The sequence below is a fragment of the Pleurodeles waltl genome, chromosome 3_2, assembly GCF_031143425.1.
Source record: "Pleurodeles waltl isolate 20211129_DDA chromosome 3_2, aPleWal1.hap1.20221129, whole genome shotgun sequence".
Classification (NCBI taxonomy): Eukaryota; Metazoa; Chordata; class Amphibia; order Caudata; family Salamandridae; genus Pleurodeles; species Pleurodeles waltl.
The window spans coordinates 199,476,485-199,491,872 of NC_090441.1; the positions used below are offsets into that span (position 1 = coordinate 199,476,485).

Sequence of the window (15,388 nt, forward strand, 5' to 3'; positions counted from 1 at the left end):
TTAGTGATGTGGCAGATGCAGACTGGAGGCGAGGCGCGTCAGGGGCAGCTGAAGGATCTAGTGAGGTGGCCTAGATGCTTTGCTTGCACCAGGGCCCATGGCGACCTAGCTACACCAATGACCTCACTTCCTATTCAGCTGTTTCTTACTTCAAGAGCTAGATTGGGGGTTGGAAAGGAACCTGTGGAAGTGGTATAGGCCAGGACAGCCTGCTCTGTGTGGACGCCTTGTTATTGTCTGTTTTATGCCTAGCAGACATTGGTGTCCAGAGGATGCATGATGATGGATGCATGGCGATGGATGCATGGCGACGGATGCATGGCGACGGATGCATGGCGACGGATGCATGGCGACGGATGCATGGCGACGGATGCATGGCGACGGATGCATGGCGACGGATGCATGGCGATGGATGCATGGTGATGGCCGCAGGTTATTGATTGTTAATGGACGTATAGTGTATATTGTGCATGGTAGTGTCACCTATTAGGACATCTGCTGCCCAGTGTCCCATATAGCACCTAACTCTCCAGAGGCCCCTCTTTTCATAATACTGAGGTGCACCAACTCCAGGATGGGGGTCTCGGAGCAATATCCACTGGAGACACCACTGTGTTTAGGTGCTGGGGGTGCCGGGTATTGCACCCAGGAGAGCGTGAAGCGGAGGTTCATGCTCCTTGGTGGCACTCTGAGGGATACATCCTAGAAGAGGCTCTTGGGTGACTTACTTTAGCCTGTTACGGCCTCTCGCTTCCAACATGTCTGTGTTGAAAAAGATTTTTCATATTTATTGTATCTACACAGCATTACACCTCTACTCTGCAGCATTTTATTTGGGGACCATCATGGTTAAAAAGTTGAACCTCACATGTAATCTGCAAAACCATATTAAATCATTTTAAATAGTCACTCATGATTTCAGTTCTCACTGGAACCAAACAAACAAGATTTGTAATGAGATCACTTGACTCAAAGACTTTAATGAGTTATTTTATTCACCAAAATAGCTCTATAAGTTAAAAAAAAACATTTCAGTTCAGTGCAAATGTATCTGTAAGAACAGTCCATGTTAGCTTAATACTCCTCACCCTCCTCTTCCTCTCCCTCTCCTTCCACGCTGTCGGTTCCCACCTCTTCATAATCCTTCTCCAGGGCGGCCATGTCCTCCCGGGCCTCGGAGAACTCTCCTTCCTCCATCCCCTCACCCACATACCAGTGGACAAAGGCCCGCTTCGCATACATCAGGTCAAACTTGTGGTCCAAGCGAGCCCATGCCTCAGCGATGGCGGTGGTGTTGCTTAACATGCACACTGCACGCTGCACCTTGGCCAGATCCCCACCGGGCACCACAGTGGGAGGCTGGTAGTTAATACCAACTTTGAAACCAGTTGGGCACCAGTCCACAAACTGGATGGTACGTTTGGTCTTGATGGTGGCGATGGCAGCGTTGACATCTTTGGGCACCACATCGCCACGGTATAGCAGGCAGCAAGCCATGTACTTACCGTGGCGCGGGTCACATTTCACCAGCTGGTTTGCGGGCTCAAAGCAAGCATTGGTGATCTCGGAGACTGAAAGCTGCTCGTGGTAGGCTTTCTCTGCAGAGATCACAGGGGCATAGGTAGCCAGGGGAAAGTGAATACGCGGATAGGGCACCAAGTTGGTCTGGAACTCTGTGAGGTCAACATTGAGGGCACCATCGAACCGGAGAGAGGCTGTGATGGAGGACACAATCTGCCCGATCAAGCGGTTGAGGTTGGTGTAGGTCGGACGCTCAATGTCCAGGTTCCTTCTGCAGATGTCATAGATGGCCTCGTTGTCCACCATGAAGGCGCAGTCCGAATGCTCCAGGGTGGTGTGAGTGGTCAGGATGGCATTGTAGGGCTCAACCACAGCGGTGGAGATCTGTGGAGCTGGGTAAATGGCGAACTCCAGCTTGGACTTCTTGCCGTAGTCAACAGACAGACGTTCCATCAGCAGGGAGGTGAAACCAGAGCCGGTGCCACCACCGAAGCTGTGGAAGATGAGGAAACCTTGGAGACCTGTGCACTGGTCAGCCTGTGGGAATGAGTAGAGGGTGACGTTAGTATGATGGCAAAATAATTCTATTTATAAAGTTACAAACACTTATTGCAGCAGGGCTTCTGATCTTTAGAGACCAGCAAGACCAGAATGGTTCTCGTAGAGTCTGAACCCAATAGAAGCCAACCCCCCTCCCCCAGAAGGAGCAGGTTGGTGCAACTGGAGCCTTGTGATGTTTACAGTGTTTGATACCTAAGAAGCTGAAGGCCATCTCAGTGGCAGGCATGGCTGCAGATATACACATTAGTTAGGAGTTATTTGATAACACAAGGCTGAGCCTGACAGAGCATCAACAAGGTTTAGCAGGTAATACACAAGGACAAGGGATAAGGATGACTCTATTTTGAAAGGGAAAGAATTGCCAAGGGAGAGATTAGGACTAAAGGATATTACTGAGTGAGACTATTAAACCAAGCAAGACAAGTGAGATAATATTTAAAAAATAGGTGAATGAAGAAACCTGGCGAGCAGGAAGAGTGAAAAACACAGGCTGCAGAAAGTGTTCCTGAGCAGTTTCATGTAGCATCAACGGGCGCTGAGGAAAGGAAAGCATCCAGGATCTTGCTGTCCAAGTGCAGAGTGGATCTTGAGGTTTAAGGAAGTTGATTGGTTTTGCCTGAGGTGTTAACCCCAGTACTGTCATCCCAAAGTCAGCTGCCCACCAATATATGGCTTTTATGTGTGGGAGGAGGGAATGTGTAAGAACAGTGCAAGGTACAGAAGTGCAGAAAATCTAGTTCTGCTTCAACGGTTGAGCACTCAACTCTGTCATTATAGACCTGATGTTTACAAATGGAGGAAAATCTAGTTACCCATCAGGGGACTGGACTAGTTTTCTCAGGTGCCACCCAAGAGGCCAAGAGATCCTAAAGAACGCTGCAGTAGGTAACACACTGGTCACAACACTGAATTTTAAAAGCATCCAGCAGGATTCTGGAGAAAGACTTTGAATGTCCAAACTTTGAGCATGTCATTGGCACCAGTCACTGCCCTCATGGGACACATGGCAGAATGTACTTGTAGAAAGGACCACGTGATGCTGCCCAACTCTGGCAACATTACACCATATTCACATCCAGGTGCCCTATAAACTAAGGACCCCTGAAGTCCATTGAATGCCTCAAATATCTGCTGGATTTTTATTACAAACACAATAGCAGCCAGTGATTGCCCCTGCAGTAGGGACTTCTAGCAGCTAAAAGCTAGAGCTGCAGTTCGGTATTCCGACCGCCTCTGCTGTGGGGCGGTGGCGTTTAACAAAGATAGGACCAAAGATAGATTAGCCTAACAAATGATGCTAACGTGGTGATAGGAGGTGCTAGGGGCTCTTAAATCTGCCTCCAAATGTCTTCAAGAACATTTCTCCAGAGGTGGCCTGGTCATCACTGAAACCTGGTGCCTCAATGATGCTGTGGCAGGGTCAGTCACGGGTCAGACGAGTCACTGCCCTGCTGACCATTCACAAGCACAAGTTGTGTTTGCCCAGCCCACTCCTGGGGTGCACTTCTCATCTCACCCTACCCAGGGCCATGGATCTGGCAGGTCTGTGAGTCCCAGGTCCCAGTGCTTAACTTGTAAACAAAATAAGTGCCAGGGCCCTCCTCAGGAAGCCACCGCAGCTTTCACCATGTAGTGTGGTTAGTTTTACGTATTCATTGCGCTTTAGCTTCAGGCTTTAGGCCTTTGTGCATTTTGCCCTGAATATATTTTATTAATTTGCTAATAGCTTAGAGCCTCTGTGCACTTTGCTCTACATGCTTTTTATTAGGCTTCGTACTGTTATTTTTCAACTAGCCAGTTCTACGGTGTTGTTTTTTATTCATATCACACTGTTTTGCCTACTCTGCACTAGAGTTCTCCATAACATGTTTACTCTGTGCTTCAGTCAAGGATACAGTCTGGTACATTGCCCATAGAGGTGGTAAGAGTTTAGACTCTGCATTCCTGCGTAGGGACATTTTGTGATCTCGCTGACATGTTAGTTATAAAATCACTTCCTTGTCCCAGTACACGTAAGAGGGAGATTCCGACCAGGGAACCACAACTTGACGCTGACTGCCTCGTTGCAGATGCTGAACCAAGATCACAGGCCTTTGCTCAGGTATGAGTGTATCCATCTCCCTAGTGATACAGAAAGGCAAGCTGAAAGCTTAACATGCTGTGCTCTAAATAGAACAAGCAGAGGGAGAGTAGAAACGGTTAGGAATTATGATAGCTTTATTTCTATGTTTTACTCTCCTGGTTACTATATCCATCCTACTATGTTGTATTGTTCTGGTTATTGTGGCTCACGCCTTAATATCTAAAATACAGTCGTTTTATTAAAACATTATATAAAACTTATACTGTCTTTGTATATGAGACCATATTGTGAATGAGAGAGTTGGTTTGGATCTGAGTGACCACGACTTCCCTGAGAAGTTCCAAAGATGTCATGCGCTCGGCTGCCCAATCATTTCTTCCCAGTGGGAGAAATGAGGCACTGCTAGTTAGCCGGAGCAACAACCGGATTTAGGGTGACAGAGTTCCTTACACGTGGGTCAGACTCAGTCCCCCACACCGTTATCGATCCTGCTGCCTAGAAATCCAGTAGTCTCATTTAGGATAATGAGAGCCCACGTGACAACCACTCATTGCCCATGCCAGCATTGCCAACGATATACTACACTATATACTATACTACCCGTCACACACCTACAAGTCTGGCAACACAGTTTGAAGCCCCCCCAAAGCTATTAGAATGGCAGGTCAGCAGGTATTAGCTGCTTTCAATGTACAATTATTTCATAAACAAGTATTGTTCTTATCTTTAAATTGCACAAACAGTGCCACCATGTGGCAGCTGTCATAAGTGCCGGTGTTGACAAGTGAGTGGCGATGCTGAGCACCGGAGACCACCGGATCAATTTAAGCACTTCCAAGTCCTCCTCTCAAGAGTCTGATATCTTCAGTGGGTGTCAGGAGATGCATCACTGGTCAGTCTGACCTCTTCGATACAAACAAATGTGATAAAAAGAGTACTTACCAGTTTCCGAGTCCGGTCCAGCACCAGGTCGATGATCTCCTTGCCGATGGTGTAGTGCCCACGGGCGTAGTTGTTGGCTGCATCTTCCTTGCCAGTGATGAGCTGCTCAGGGTGGAAGAGCTGGCGGTACGTGCCCGTCCGGACCTCATCTGCAAAAATAATGTTCAGTTTTATTGGAGTTGAGTACACCTCGAGGTAAGAAGTCTCTACAGCTGACTATAGGATACACAGAGTACAACAATTGTAAACCAGTGACAACAGGTATCGGAACATAACCCAGGAGCAGGGACCAGAGACCCATAGGCTGCAACACCACAACTGTCAAGGGAGCAGCGATGGAGAAGAAACGCAAGTATCAGGTATTTTTTGTGGATTCTGAGAGAACAAATTTGGGAGGAAGGATTCTCAGTCAGAGTGATTAGGCAGACAAGCACTGTGATGCAGCAATTCAAGCATTGGACAGTGCAAGGGATCAGGATGGTTGGTTGGAAAGCAGCTCTCATCTTACTCAGATGATGGCATAAGCAAGTAGTTGGGCTGGCATTGGGAATGCAAGTGTCGCAAGCTAACACTCGTGGGAATGCACTGCTTGTGTGACAACCTCTGGTATGGTGGCCAAAAACATGAATGGCCCTTTACCGGCATGCAGTGACAAAGATGTAATCCTCGCCAATGTAAGCCCTAAAAAGTGGAAAATACCTTGATAATGTTTGGTAGGGTCTGCAGAGCCACAAAGAGCTCTTGCATATACCCAGATACTGACCTTCTACCAATGAGATTCATCTGCCTTTGAACAGAGGATGGGGACTACTCAATGCTAAGTCATCGGGACCAGGAGAAAGCACAGACCTCAGCAGGGTGAACATCAGGAGAAGACATGTCCTCTGCAGACCTCTGAGCAGGAGGTTCTGACCATGAGAACCCATGGTCAGTTCAGATATGAGAAGAATGCCAGGAGAAGCCATATTCTGCACAGACCCATGAGCAGGCGTTGGGGACCAGGAGAAAACATTGTTATTACACAAACCTCATTAAGGTGTACATCAGCAGAAGGTATGTCCCCCACAGACCTCTGAGAAGGGGGTTCAGACCATGAGACGCCATGGCCAGTTCTGACATGAGCTGGCTGCCAGGAGAAGCCATATTCTGCACAGACACCTGAACAGGTAGTGGGGAACCAGGAAAATACATTATCAATATAAAGACCTAAGCTGGGTGTGCATCAGGAGAAGACATGTTTACTACAGACCTCTGAGCATGGGGTTCAGACCCTGAGAATCCATATTCTGCGCCGACACATGAGCAGGTGTTGGGGACCCGGAGAAAGCATTGCCATTACATAAACCTTTGCAGGTTGTATATCTGGAGAGGATATGTCCACCACAGACCTCTGTGAAGGGAGTTCAAACCATGAGAAACCATGGTCAGTTCAGACATGAGGAGGGTGCCAGATGAAGACATTCTGCACCAACCCATGAGCAAATGGTGAGGACCAGCAGAATGCATGGCCAGTCCACATATTCAGGCTGCGTGTACATCAGAAGATGTCACGTCCTCCATAGACTCCTGAGCATGGGATTCAGACCATGAGAAGCCATGGTCAGTTCTGACATGGAAACATGAGCAGGGTGCCAGGAGAAGCCATGCCCTACCCACAGGCATCTGACATAGGATGGAAATCAGGGAAAGAGTCCTGGAGATGCTGATCATATCCAGCCCACGGGCACAGTGAGGTGACCACTGACACCCCGTGACTCACCATCACCATGGGCTCCATAGCTCACCCATGGGCACAGTGAGGTGACCAATGACACCCCGCGACTCACCGATCACCATTGGCTCCATACCCGGCCCATGGGCACAGTGAGGTGACCAATGACACCCTGTGACTCACCTATCACTGTTGGCTCCATACCCAGCCCATTGGCACAGTGAGGTGGCCAGTGACACACCCTGTACTCACCGATCACCGTGGGCTCCAGGTCCACAAAGACTGCCCGTGGCACATGCTTCCCGGCCCCCGTTTCACTGAAGAAGGTGTTGAAGGAGTCGTCGCCGCCACCGATGGTCTTGTCGCTGGGCATCTGTCCATCCGGCTGGATGCCATGCTCCAGGCAGTACAGCTCCCAGCAGGCATTGCCAATCTGGACTCCGGCCTGGCCGACATGGACTGAAATACACTCACGCTGTGGAGAAATAAAGAGGCCATGGTAGAAAATTGAAAGCTCGTGGGGGAACACACCCTGATCTGTAATCTAGGAATGTTGCCCTCTACCTGTGTGTGCCTACTGCCAGCTTATGGTCACCACTGGCTGCCTTCTGCCTCTCTTGGGTAAAGCTGTGACCTGCTTTGTCCCACCACCATGCATGTGTGGCTGCTGCCCCCCTCATTGTCACACCTCATGCTACAAATGTTTCCACCTATCCCCTGGTATAGCTACACTGCCCCTCACCTGCACCCCCAGGTGGGGCTGCTGTGCCGCTCATCTCCTCCCTGGTACAGCGGTGCCCATCTCTGTAACCCTAGGTGAGGCTATTCTGCCCCTTACTTCAACCCTAGTACTGCTGTGCTACCTCGATAACACTGCAAAGAGATGAACAACTGAAGAATCACGACACCCCACTCTGTACCACCTACACAGCTTTCAAGAATCGGCAACACTCCACTCTGTGCCACACAATAGCACCATACACACATCTGAACAACTCAAGAATCAGTGGCACCCCACTCTGTACAACCTCCACAACCACACACACAACTTAACAACTCAAGAATCAGTGGCACCTCCACAGCACCGCACACACCCGAACAACTCAAGAATCAGAGGCACCCTATTCTGTAAAACCTCCACAACACCACACACCCCTGAACAACTCAAGAATCAGAGGCACCCCACTCTGTGCCACCTCCAAGGCACCACACACCTGAACAATTCAAGAATCAGAGGTACCCCACTCTGTACCACCTCCACAACACCACACACACCTGAACAACTCAAGAATCAGAGGCACCCCATTCAGTACCACCTCCATTCCACCACACACACCTGAACAACTCAAGAATCAGTGGCACTCTACCCCGTACCACCTCCACGCCACAGCACACACCTGAACAACTCAAGAATCAGTGACCCTCCACTTTTGCCACCTCCACACATCGACACACACCTGAACAACTCAAGAATCAGTGACCCTCCACTTTGTGCCACCTCCACACCTCGACACACACCTGAACAACTCAAGAATCAGTGACACTCCACCCTGTACCACCTCCACAACACCACACACACCTGAACAAGTCAAAAATCAGTGGCACCTGCTCTGTGCACCTCCATGGCAACCCCACATATGAACAATTCAAGAAACGGTCGCACCCCGCTGTCTGCCACCTCAAATGCACCACATACACCTGAACAACTTGAGAATCATGGCACCCCACTCTGTACCACCTCTACACATCTGAACTACAGAATTAGTGTACAAGACTGAACAATCAGAGGCGCCCCACTCTGTACCACATCCATAGCACCACACACATACCTGAACAACTCAAGAATCAGTGACACTCCACTCTGTGCCATCTCCAAGGCACCACACACACCTGAACAACTCAAGAAACAGTGACACTCCACCCTGTACCACCTCCACAGCACCACACACACCTGAACAAGTCAAGAATCAGTGACACCCGTTCTGTAAAACCTCCACAACACCACACACCCCTGAACAACTCAAGAAAAGATGGTACCCTAATGTGTGCCACATCAACTGCACCACACACACACCACATACACCTGAACAACTCGAGAATCATGGCACCCCACTCTGTACCACCTCTACACATCTGAACTCCAGAATCAGTGTACAGAATTGAAAAATCAGAGGCACCCCACTCTGTACCACATCCATAGCACCACACACATACCTGAACAACTCAAGAATCAGTGACACTCCACCCTGTACCACCGCCACAGCCCCACACACACCTGAACAAGTCCAGAATCAGTGACACCCACTCTGTGTACATCCACAGCATCCCCACATCAGAACAACTCAAGAAACGGTGGCAACCCATAGTGCCACCTCCACAGTACCACATACACACACCAGAACTCTAGAATCAGCGGCACCCCACTCTGTACAACCTCCACAACCACACACACAACTTAACAACTCAAGAATCAGTGGCACCCCACTCTGTACAAACTCCACAACCACACACACAACTTAACAACTCAAGAATCAGTGGCACCTCCACAGCACCGCACACACCCGAACAACTCACGAATCAGAGGCACCCTATTCTGTAAAACCTCCACAACACCACACACCCCTGAACAACTCAAGAATCAGAGGCACCCCACTCTGTGCCACCTCCAAGGCACCACACACCTGAACAAATCAAGAATCAGAGGTACCCCACTCTGTACCACCTCCACAACACCACACACACCTGAACAACTCAAGAATCAGAGGCACCCCATTCAGTACCACCTCCATTCCACCACACACACCTGAACAACTCAAGAATCAGTGGCACTCTACCCCATACCACCTCCACGCCACAGCACACACCTGAACAACTCAAGAATCAGTGACCCTCCACTTTGTGCCACCTCCACACCTCGACACACACCTGAACAACTCAAGAATCAGTGACCCTCCACTTTGTGCCACCTCCACACCTCGACACACACCTGAACAACTCAAGAATCAGTGACACTCCACCCTGTACCACCTCCACAGCACCACACACACCTGAACAAGTCAAAAATCAGTGGCACCTGCTCTGTGCACCTCCATGGCAACCCCACATATGAACAATTCAAGAAACGGTCGCACTCCGCTGTCTGCCACCTCAAATGCACCACATACACCTGAACAACTTGAGAATCATGGCACCCCACTCTGTACCACCTCTACACATCTGAACTCCAGAATCAGTGTACAGAATTGAAAAATCAGAGGCACCCCACTCTGTACCACATCCATAGCACCAAACACATACCTGAACAACTCAAGAATCAGTGACACTCCACCCTGTACCACCGCCACAGCCCCACACACACCTGAACAAGTCCAGAATCAGTGACACCCACTCTGTGTACCTCCACAGCATCCCCACATCAGAACAACTCAAGAAACGGTGGCAACCCATAGTGCCACCTCCACAGTACCACATGCACACACCAGAACTCTAGAATCAGCGGCACCCCACTCTGTACCACTTCCACAGCACCACACACCAGAACAACTCAAGAATCAGAGCCACCCTATTCTGTGCCTCCTCCACAGTACCTCACACACCTGAACTCAAGAATCAGCGGCACCCCACTCTATACCACCTCCACACCACTGCACCCACCTGAACAACTCAAGAATCAGAGGCACCCCACTCTGTACCACCTCCACATCACTGCATGCACCTGAATAACTCAAGAATCAAAGGCATCCCACTCTGTACCACATCCATAGCACCACACACACCTGAACACCACAAGAATTAGTTGACCCTATTCTGTGCCACCTCCACAGCACTGTACACACCCAAACTTTATCACCTCCACAACACCACCCACACACACACACACACACACCTGACCAGCTTGAGAATCACTGGCACCCTAATCTGTGCACCTCCATAGCACCCCTACATCTGAACAACTCAAAAACCGGGGGCACCCCACTGTGTGCATCTCCACAGCACCCCCACATCAGAACAAGTTATGAAACAGTGGCAGCCCACTCTGTGCACCTGCCACAGCACCTCCACATCTGAACAACTCATGAAACTATAGCATCCTGCTGTGTGCACCTCCACAGCACCCCCACATCTGAACAACTCATGAAACTATAGCATCCCGCTGTGTGCACCTCCACAGCACCCCTACATCTGAACAACTCAAGAATCAGCGGCACCCCACTTTGTACCACCTCCACAGCACCGCACACACCTGAACAACTCAAGAATCAGAGGCACCCCACTCTGTGCACCCACCACAGCACCTCCACAACAGAAAAACTCATGAAACTGTGGCATCCCACTCTGCATCCGCCACAGCACAGAGCACCTCCATATCCGAACGACTTATGAAACAGTGGCACCCCACGGTGTGCACGTCCACAGCACCCCCATATCAAAACAAGTCAGGAAACAGTGGCATCCCACTCTGTGCACCCGCCACAGCACCTCCATATCCGAACGACTCATGAAACGGTGGCACCCGCTGTGGGCACCTCCACAGCACCCCCACACCTGAACAGCGCTCTCTAAACTCATGAACCAGTGCCCACCCCTTCCAACCCTACGAAGAGGCCCCTCCATGCGCTGCCCAAGCGTGAACGTGAAGTATGCGGGACCTCCATGCAACGCAGAGGCGTGCACACGGGACTTAGGGCGTTAGTACAGACATGGGCGTCTGCTGACATGTTTTCAGGGGGGGCGCTTAATTTTAACGTCACCCCGAGAAAGGAGAAAGCAGGGGTTATTAATTACCTGGCGGGGTGAGATAGAGGCGGGGGTGCCTGCTGCTGAAGGAAAGAGGCCTGAGGGGGCACCAAGATTGCCAGCCTCGGTACTCTACCCCCCTGCCTGACCTTCGATAGCGCCGATCGCGGGCTTCAGGGCACAACTTTCGGTCCCGGCACAGTTTAGCACTGCTGTACAGGGGCGCCCGCTCGCCCACCCCCATGAAGGCCCCTGTCATTCGGTAAGGGGTCATATGGAGAGGTGCAATGGAATGCCGCCCGGTATAGAGGGGTGCTGGGAGTCAGAGGGCAGTACTCACCGTCTCGTCTCCTGGTCCCCGGTGAGTCCTGTGTCCTAGGGGTAGGGGGTCGGTGTACAGAGGTGCAAGGGCGGTGTGGGGTGGCTGCCAGTTACAGAGGGGGTCCGTACCCCCAGTACTCCCCATCTCAGAGGCGCATGGGGGGTGGGGTTCTCCCAGGTAATGAGGGGTGCACAGAGGTGGGGTCCGTACCCCCCATCTCAGAGGCGCATGGGCATTGGGTGGGGTTCTCCCAGGTAATGAGGGGTGCACAGAGGTGGGGTCTGTACCCCAGTATTCACCATCTCATCTCTTGGTCCCCGGTGAGTCCTGTGTCCTAGGGGTAGGGGGTCGGTGAACAGAGGTGCATGGGCGGTGTGGGGTGGCTGCCAGGTACAGAGGGGGTCCGTACCCCCAGTACTCCCCATCTCAGAGGCGCATGGGGGGTGGGGTTCTCCCAGGTAATGAGGGGTGCACAGAGGTGGGGTCCGTACCCCCCGTCTCGTCTCCTGGTCCCCGATGAGTCCTGTGTCCTAGGAGTAAGGGTCGGTGAACAGAGGTGCCTGGGCAGTGGGGGGTGGGGCGTTCTCCCAGGTAATGAGGGCTGGACAGAGGTGGGGCCGGTACCCCCCATCTCAGAGGCGCATGGGCAGTGGGGGGTGGGGCGTTCTCCCAGGTAATGAGGGCTGGACAGAGGTGGGGTCCGTATCCCCCATCTCAGAGGCGCATGGGCAGTGGGGGGGGTTCTCCCAGGTAATGAGGGGTGCACTGAGGTGGGGTCCGTACCCCCCATCTCAGAGGCGCATGGGCATTGGGTGGGGTTCTCCCAGGTAATGAGGGGTGCACAGAGGTGGGGTCCGTACCCCCCATCTCAGAGGCGCATGGGCATTGGGTGGGGTTCTCTCAGGTAATGAGGGGTGCACAGAGGTGGGGTCCGTACCCCCCGTCTCGTCTCCTGGTCCCCGATGAGTCCTGTGTCCTAGGAGTAAGGGTCGGTGAACAGAGGTGCCTCGGCAGTGGGGGGTGGGGCGTTCTCCCAGGTAATGAGGGGTGCACAGAGGTGGGGTCCGTACTCCCCATCTCAGAGGCGCATGGGGGGTGGGGTTCTCCCAGGTAATGAGGGGTGCACAGAGGTGGGGTCCGTACCCCCCGTCTCGTCTCCTGGTCCCCGATGAGTCCTGTGTCCTAGGAGTAAGGGTCGGTGAACAGAGGTGCCTGGGCAGTGGGGGGTGGGGCGTTCTCCCAGGTAATGAGGGCTGGACAGAGGTGGGGCCGGTACCCCCCATCTCAGAGGCGCATGGGCAGTGGGGGGTGGGGCGTTCTCCCAGGTAATGAGGGCTGGACAGAGGTGGGGTCCGTATCCCCCATCTCAGAGGCGCATGGGCAGTGGGGGGGGTTCTCCCAGGTAATGAGGGGTGCACTGAGGTGGGGTCCGTACCCCCCATCTCAGAGGCGCATGGGCATTGGGTGGGGTTCTCCCAGGTAATGAGGGGTGCACAGAGGTGGGGTCCGTACCCCCCATCTCAGAGGCGCATGGGCATTGGGTGGGGTTCTCTCAGGTAATGAGGGGTGCACAGAGGTGGGGTCCGTACCCCCCGTCTCGTCTCCTGGTCCCCGATGAGTCCTGTGTCCTAGGAGTAAGGGTCGGTGAACAGAGGTGCCTCGGCAGTGGGGGGTGGGGCGTTCTCCCAGGTAATGAGGGGTGCACTGAGGTGGGGTCCGTACCCCCCATCTCAGAGGCGCATGGGCATTGGGTGGGGTTCTTCCAGGTAATGAGGGGTGCACAGAGGTGGGGTCCGTACCCCCCATCTCAGAGGCGCATGGGCATTGGGTGGGGTTCTCTCAGGTAATGAGGGGTGCACAGAGGTGGGGTCCGTACCCCCCGTCTCGTCTCCTGGTCCCCGATGAGTCCTGTGTCCTAGGAGTAAGGGTCGGTGAACAGAGGTGCCTCGGCAGTGGGGGGTGGGGCGTTCTCCCAGGTAATGAGGGGTGCACAGAGGTGGGGTCCGTACCCCCCATCTCAGAGGCGCATGGGCATTGGGTGGGGTTCTCCCAGGTAATGAGGGGTGCACAGAGGTGGGGTCCGTACCCCCCATCTCAGAGGCGCATGGGCATTGGGTGGGGTTCTCTCAGGTAATGAGGGGTGCACAGAGGTGGGGTCCGTACCCCCCATCTCGTCTCCTGGTCCACGATGAGTCCTGTGTCCTAGGGGTAAGGGTCGGTGTACAGAGGTGCCTGGGCAGTGGGGGGTGGGGCGTTCTCCCAGGTAATGAGGGGTGCACAGAGGTGGGGTCCGTACCCCAGTACTCACCATCTCGTCTCCTGGTCCCCGATGAGTCCTGTGTCCTAGGAGTAAGGGTCGGTGAACAGAGGTGCCTCGGCAGTGGGGGGTGGGGCGTTCTCCCAGGTAATGAGGGGTGCACTGAGGTGGGGTCCGTACCCCCCATCTCAGAGGCGCATGGGCATTGGGTGGGGTTCTCCCAGGTAATGAGGGGTGCACAGAGGTGGGGTCCGTACCCCCCATCTCAGAGGCGCATGGGCAGTGGGCGGGGTTCTCCCAGGTAATGAGGGGTGCACAGAGGTGGGGTCCGTACCCTCCGTCTCGTCTCCTGGTCCCCGATGAGTCCTGTGTCCTAGGAGTAAGGGTCGGTGAACAGAGGTGCCTCGGCAGTGGGGGGTGGGGCGTTCTCCCAGGTAATGAGGGGTGCACAGAGGTGGGGTCCGTACCCCAGTACTCACCATCTTGTCTCCTGGTCCCCGGTGAAGCCTTCGGTCCGATGGGTAAGGGCTCGGCGAGGGCTGGCGGTGATCTGAGGGCTCTCTGGCCGCTCCCCGTTTTATAGCGCTCAGAGGTCACGTGCCTCTGTTGTTGGATACGGGGGTCAGTGGATACGGGGGACTCCCCGCGGCTGTCGCCATGGAGACGCGAGGGAGTCTAACAAAGGAGGATGGGGAGGGATGGGCCGAGGGAGGGAGGAGGGAAGCATGGCGGCGCCCCTGGGCCAAGGAAACCCCAAACACCCCTCCCCCCCCCAACAACAGACGGTCACCCCAACACTCCCGCCACGGGCAGTCAGAGGGCGCGCCGTGATCACATCCAATTTACATTATTAAATACAGGACAAGTCTCATTCATTGCGGATTTGACATTCGGGGGTTTCGAGGCGCTATAGGGCTCGTGGGCACGATCCCTGGCAACACACCTCGATGCACCTGCTGTAGATGACTGTGAGTGGCTCCATCACCCGACTATAACATGGTATAAATCTATGTTAACCTTAAACGGTGGGGGGAAGAAGGGGCCCGAACCCCTGAAAGCCTCCTACGGCAGATGCGGACCCCGATTCCTCACCCCACACCCCTAGACCTCAGAGGTGCCATCAGAAAGGGCAAAGCAGGAACCCCCTTTGGAAATTGCCCTGTTTAATGACAGCGCTGAACCGGCCAAACGCGCTTCGAGGCGCTGTGTCGTTGCACAGGCAGCAGACATTGAAGCTGGGGGTGCCTGGGGCGC

General features: G+C 53.1%; 1 protein-coding gene across 1 annotated transcript; it reads right to left on the bottom strand.

Annotated features, from left to right (window-relative positions):
• Positions 1-977: 977 nt before the first annotated feature.
• LOC138286686 (tubulin alpha-1D chain-like) lies at positions 978-14,932 on the bottom strand. Its single transcript, XM_069227169.1, has 4 exons — positions 14,614-14,932; positions 7,071-7,293; positions 5,108-5,256; positions 978-2,058 (listed from the first exon to the last, which is right to left on the bottom strand). The coding sequence occupies exons 1-4, from the start codon at positions 14,614-14,616 to the stop codon at positions 1,075-1,077; spliced, it is 1,359 nt and encodes a 452-aa protein (XP_069083270.1). The 5' UTR covers positions 14,617-14,932; the 3' UTR covers positions 978-1,074.
• Between the last annotated feature and the right edge of the window lie 456 nt (positions 14,933-15,388).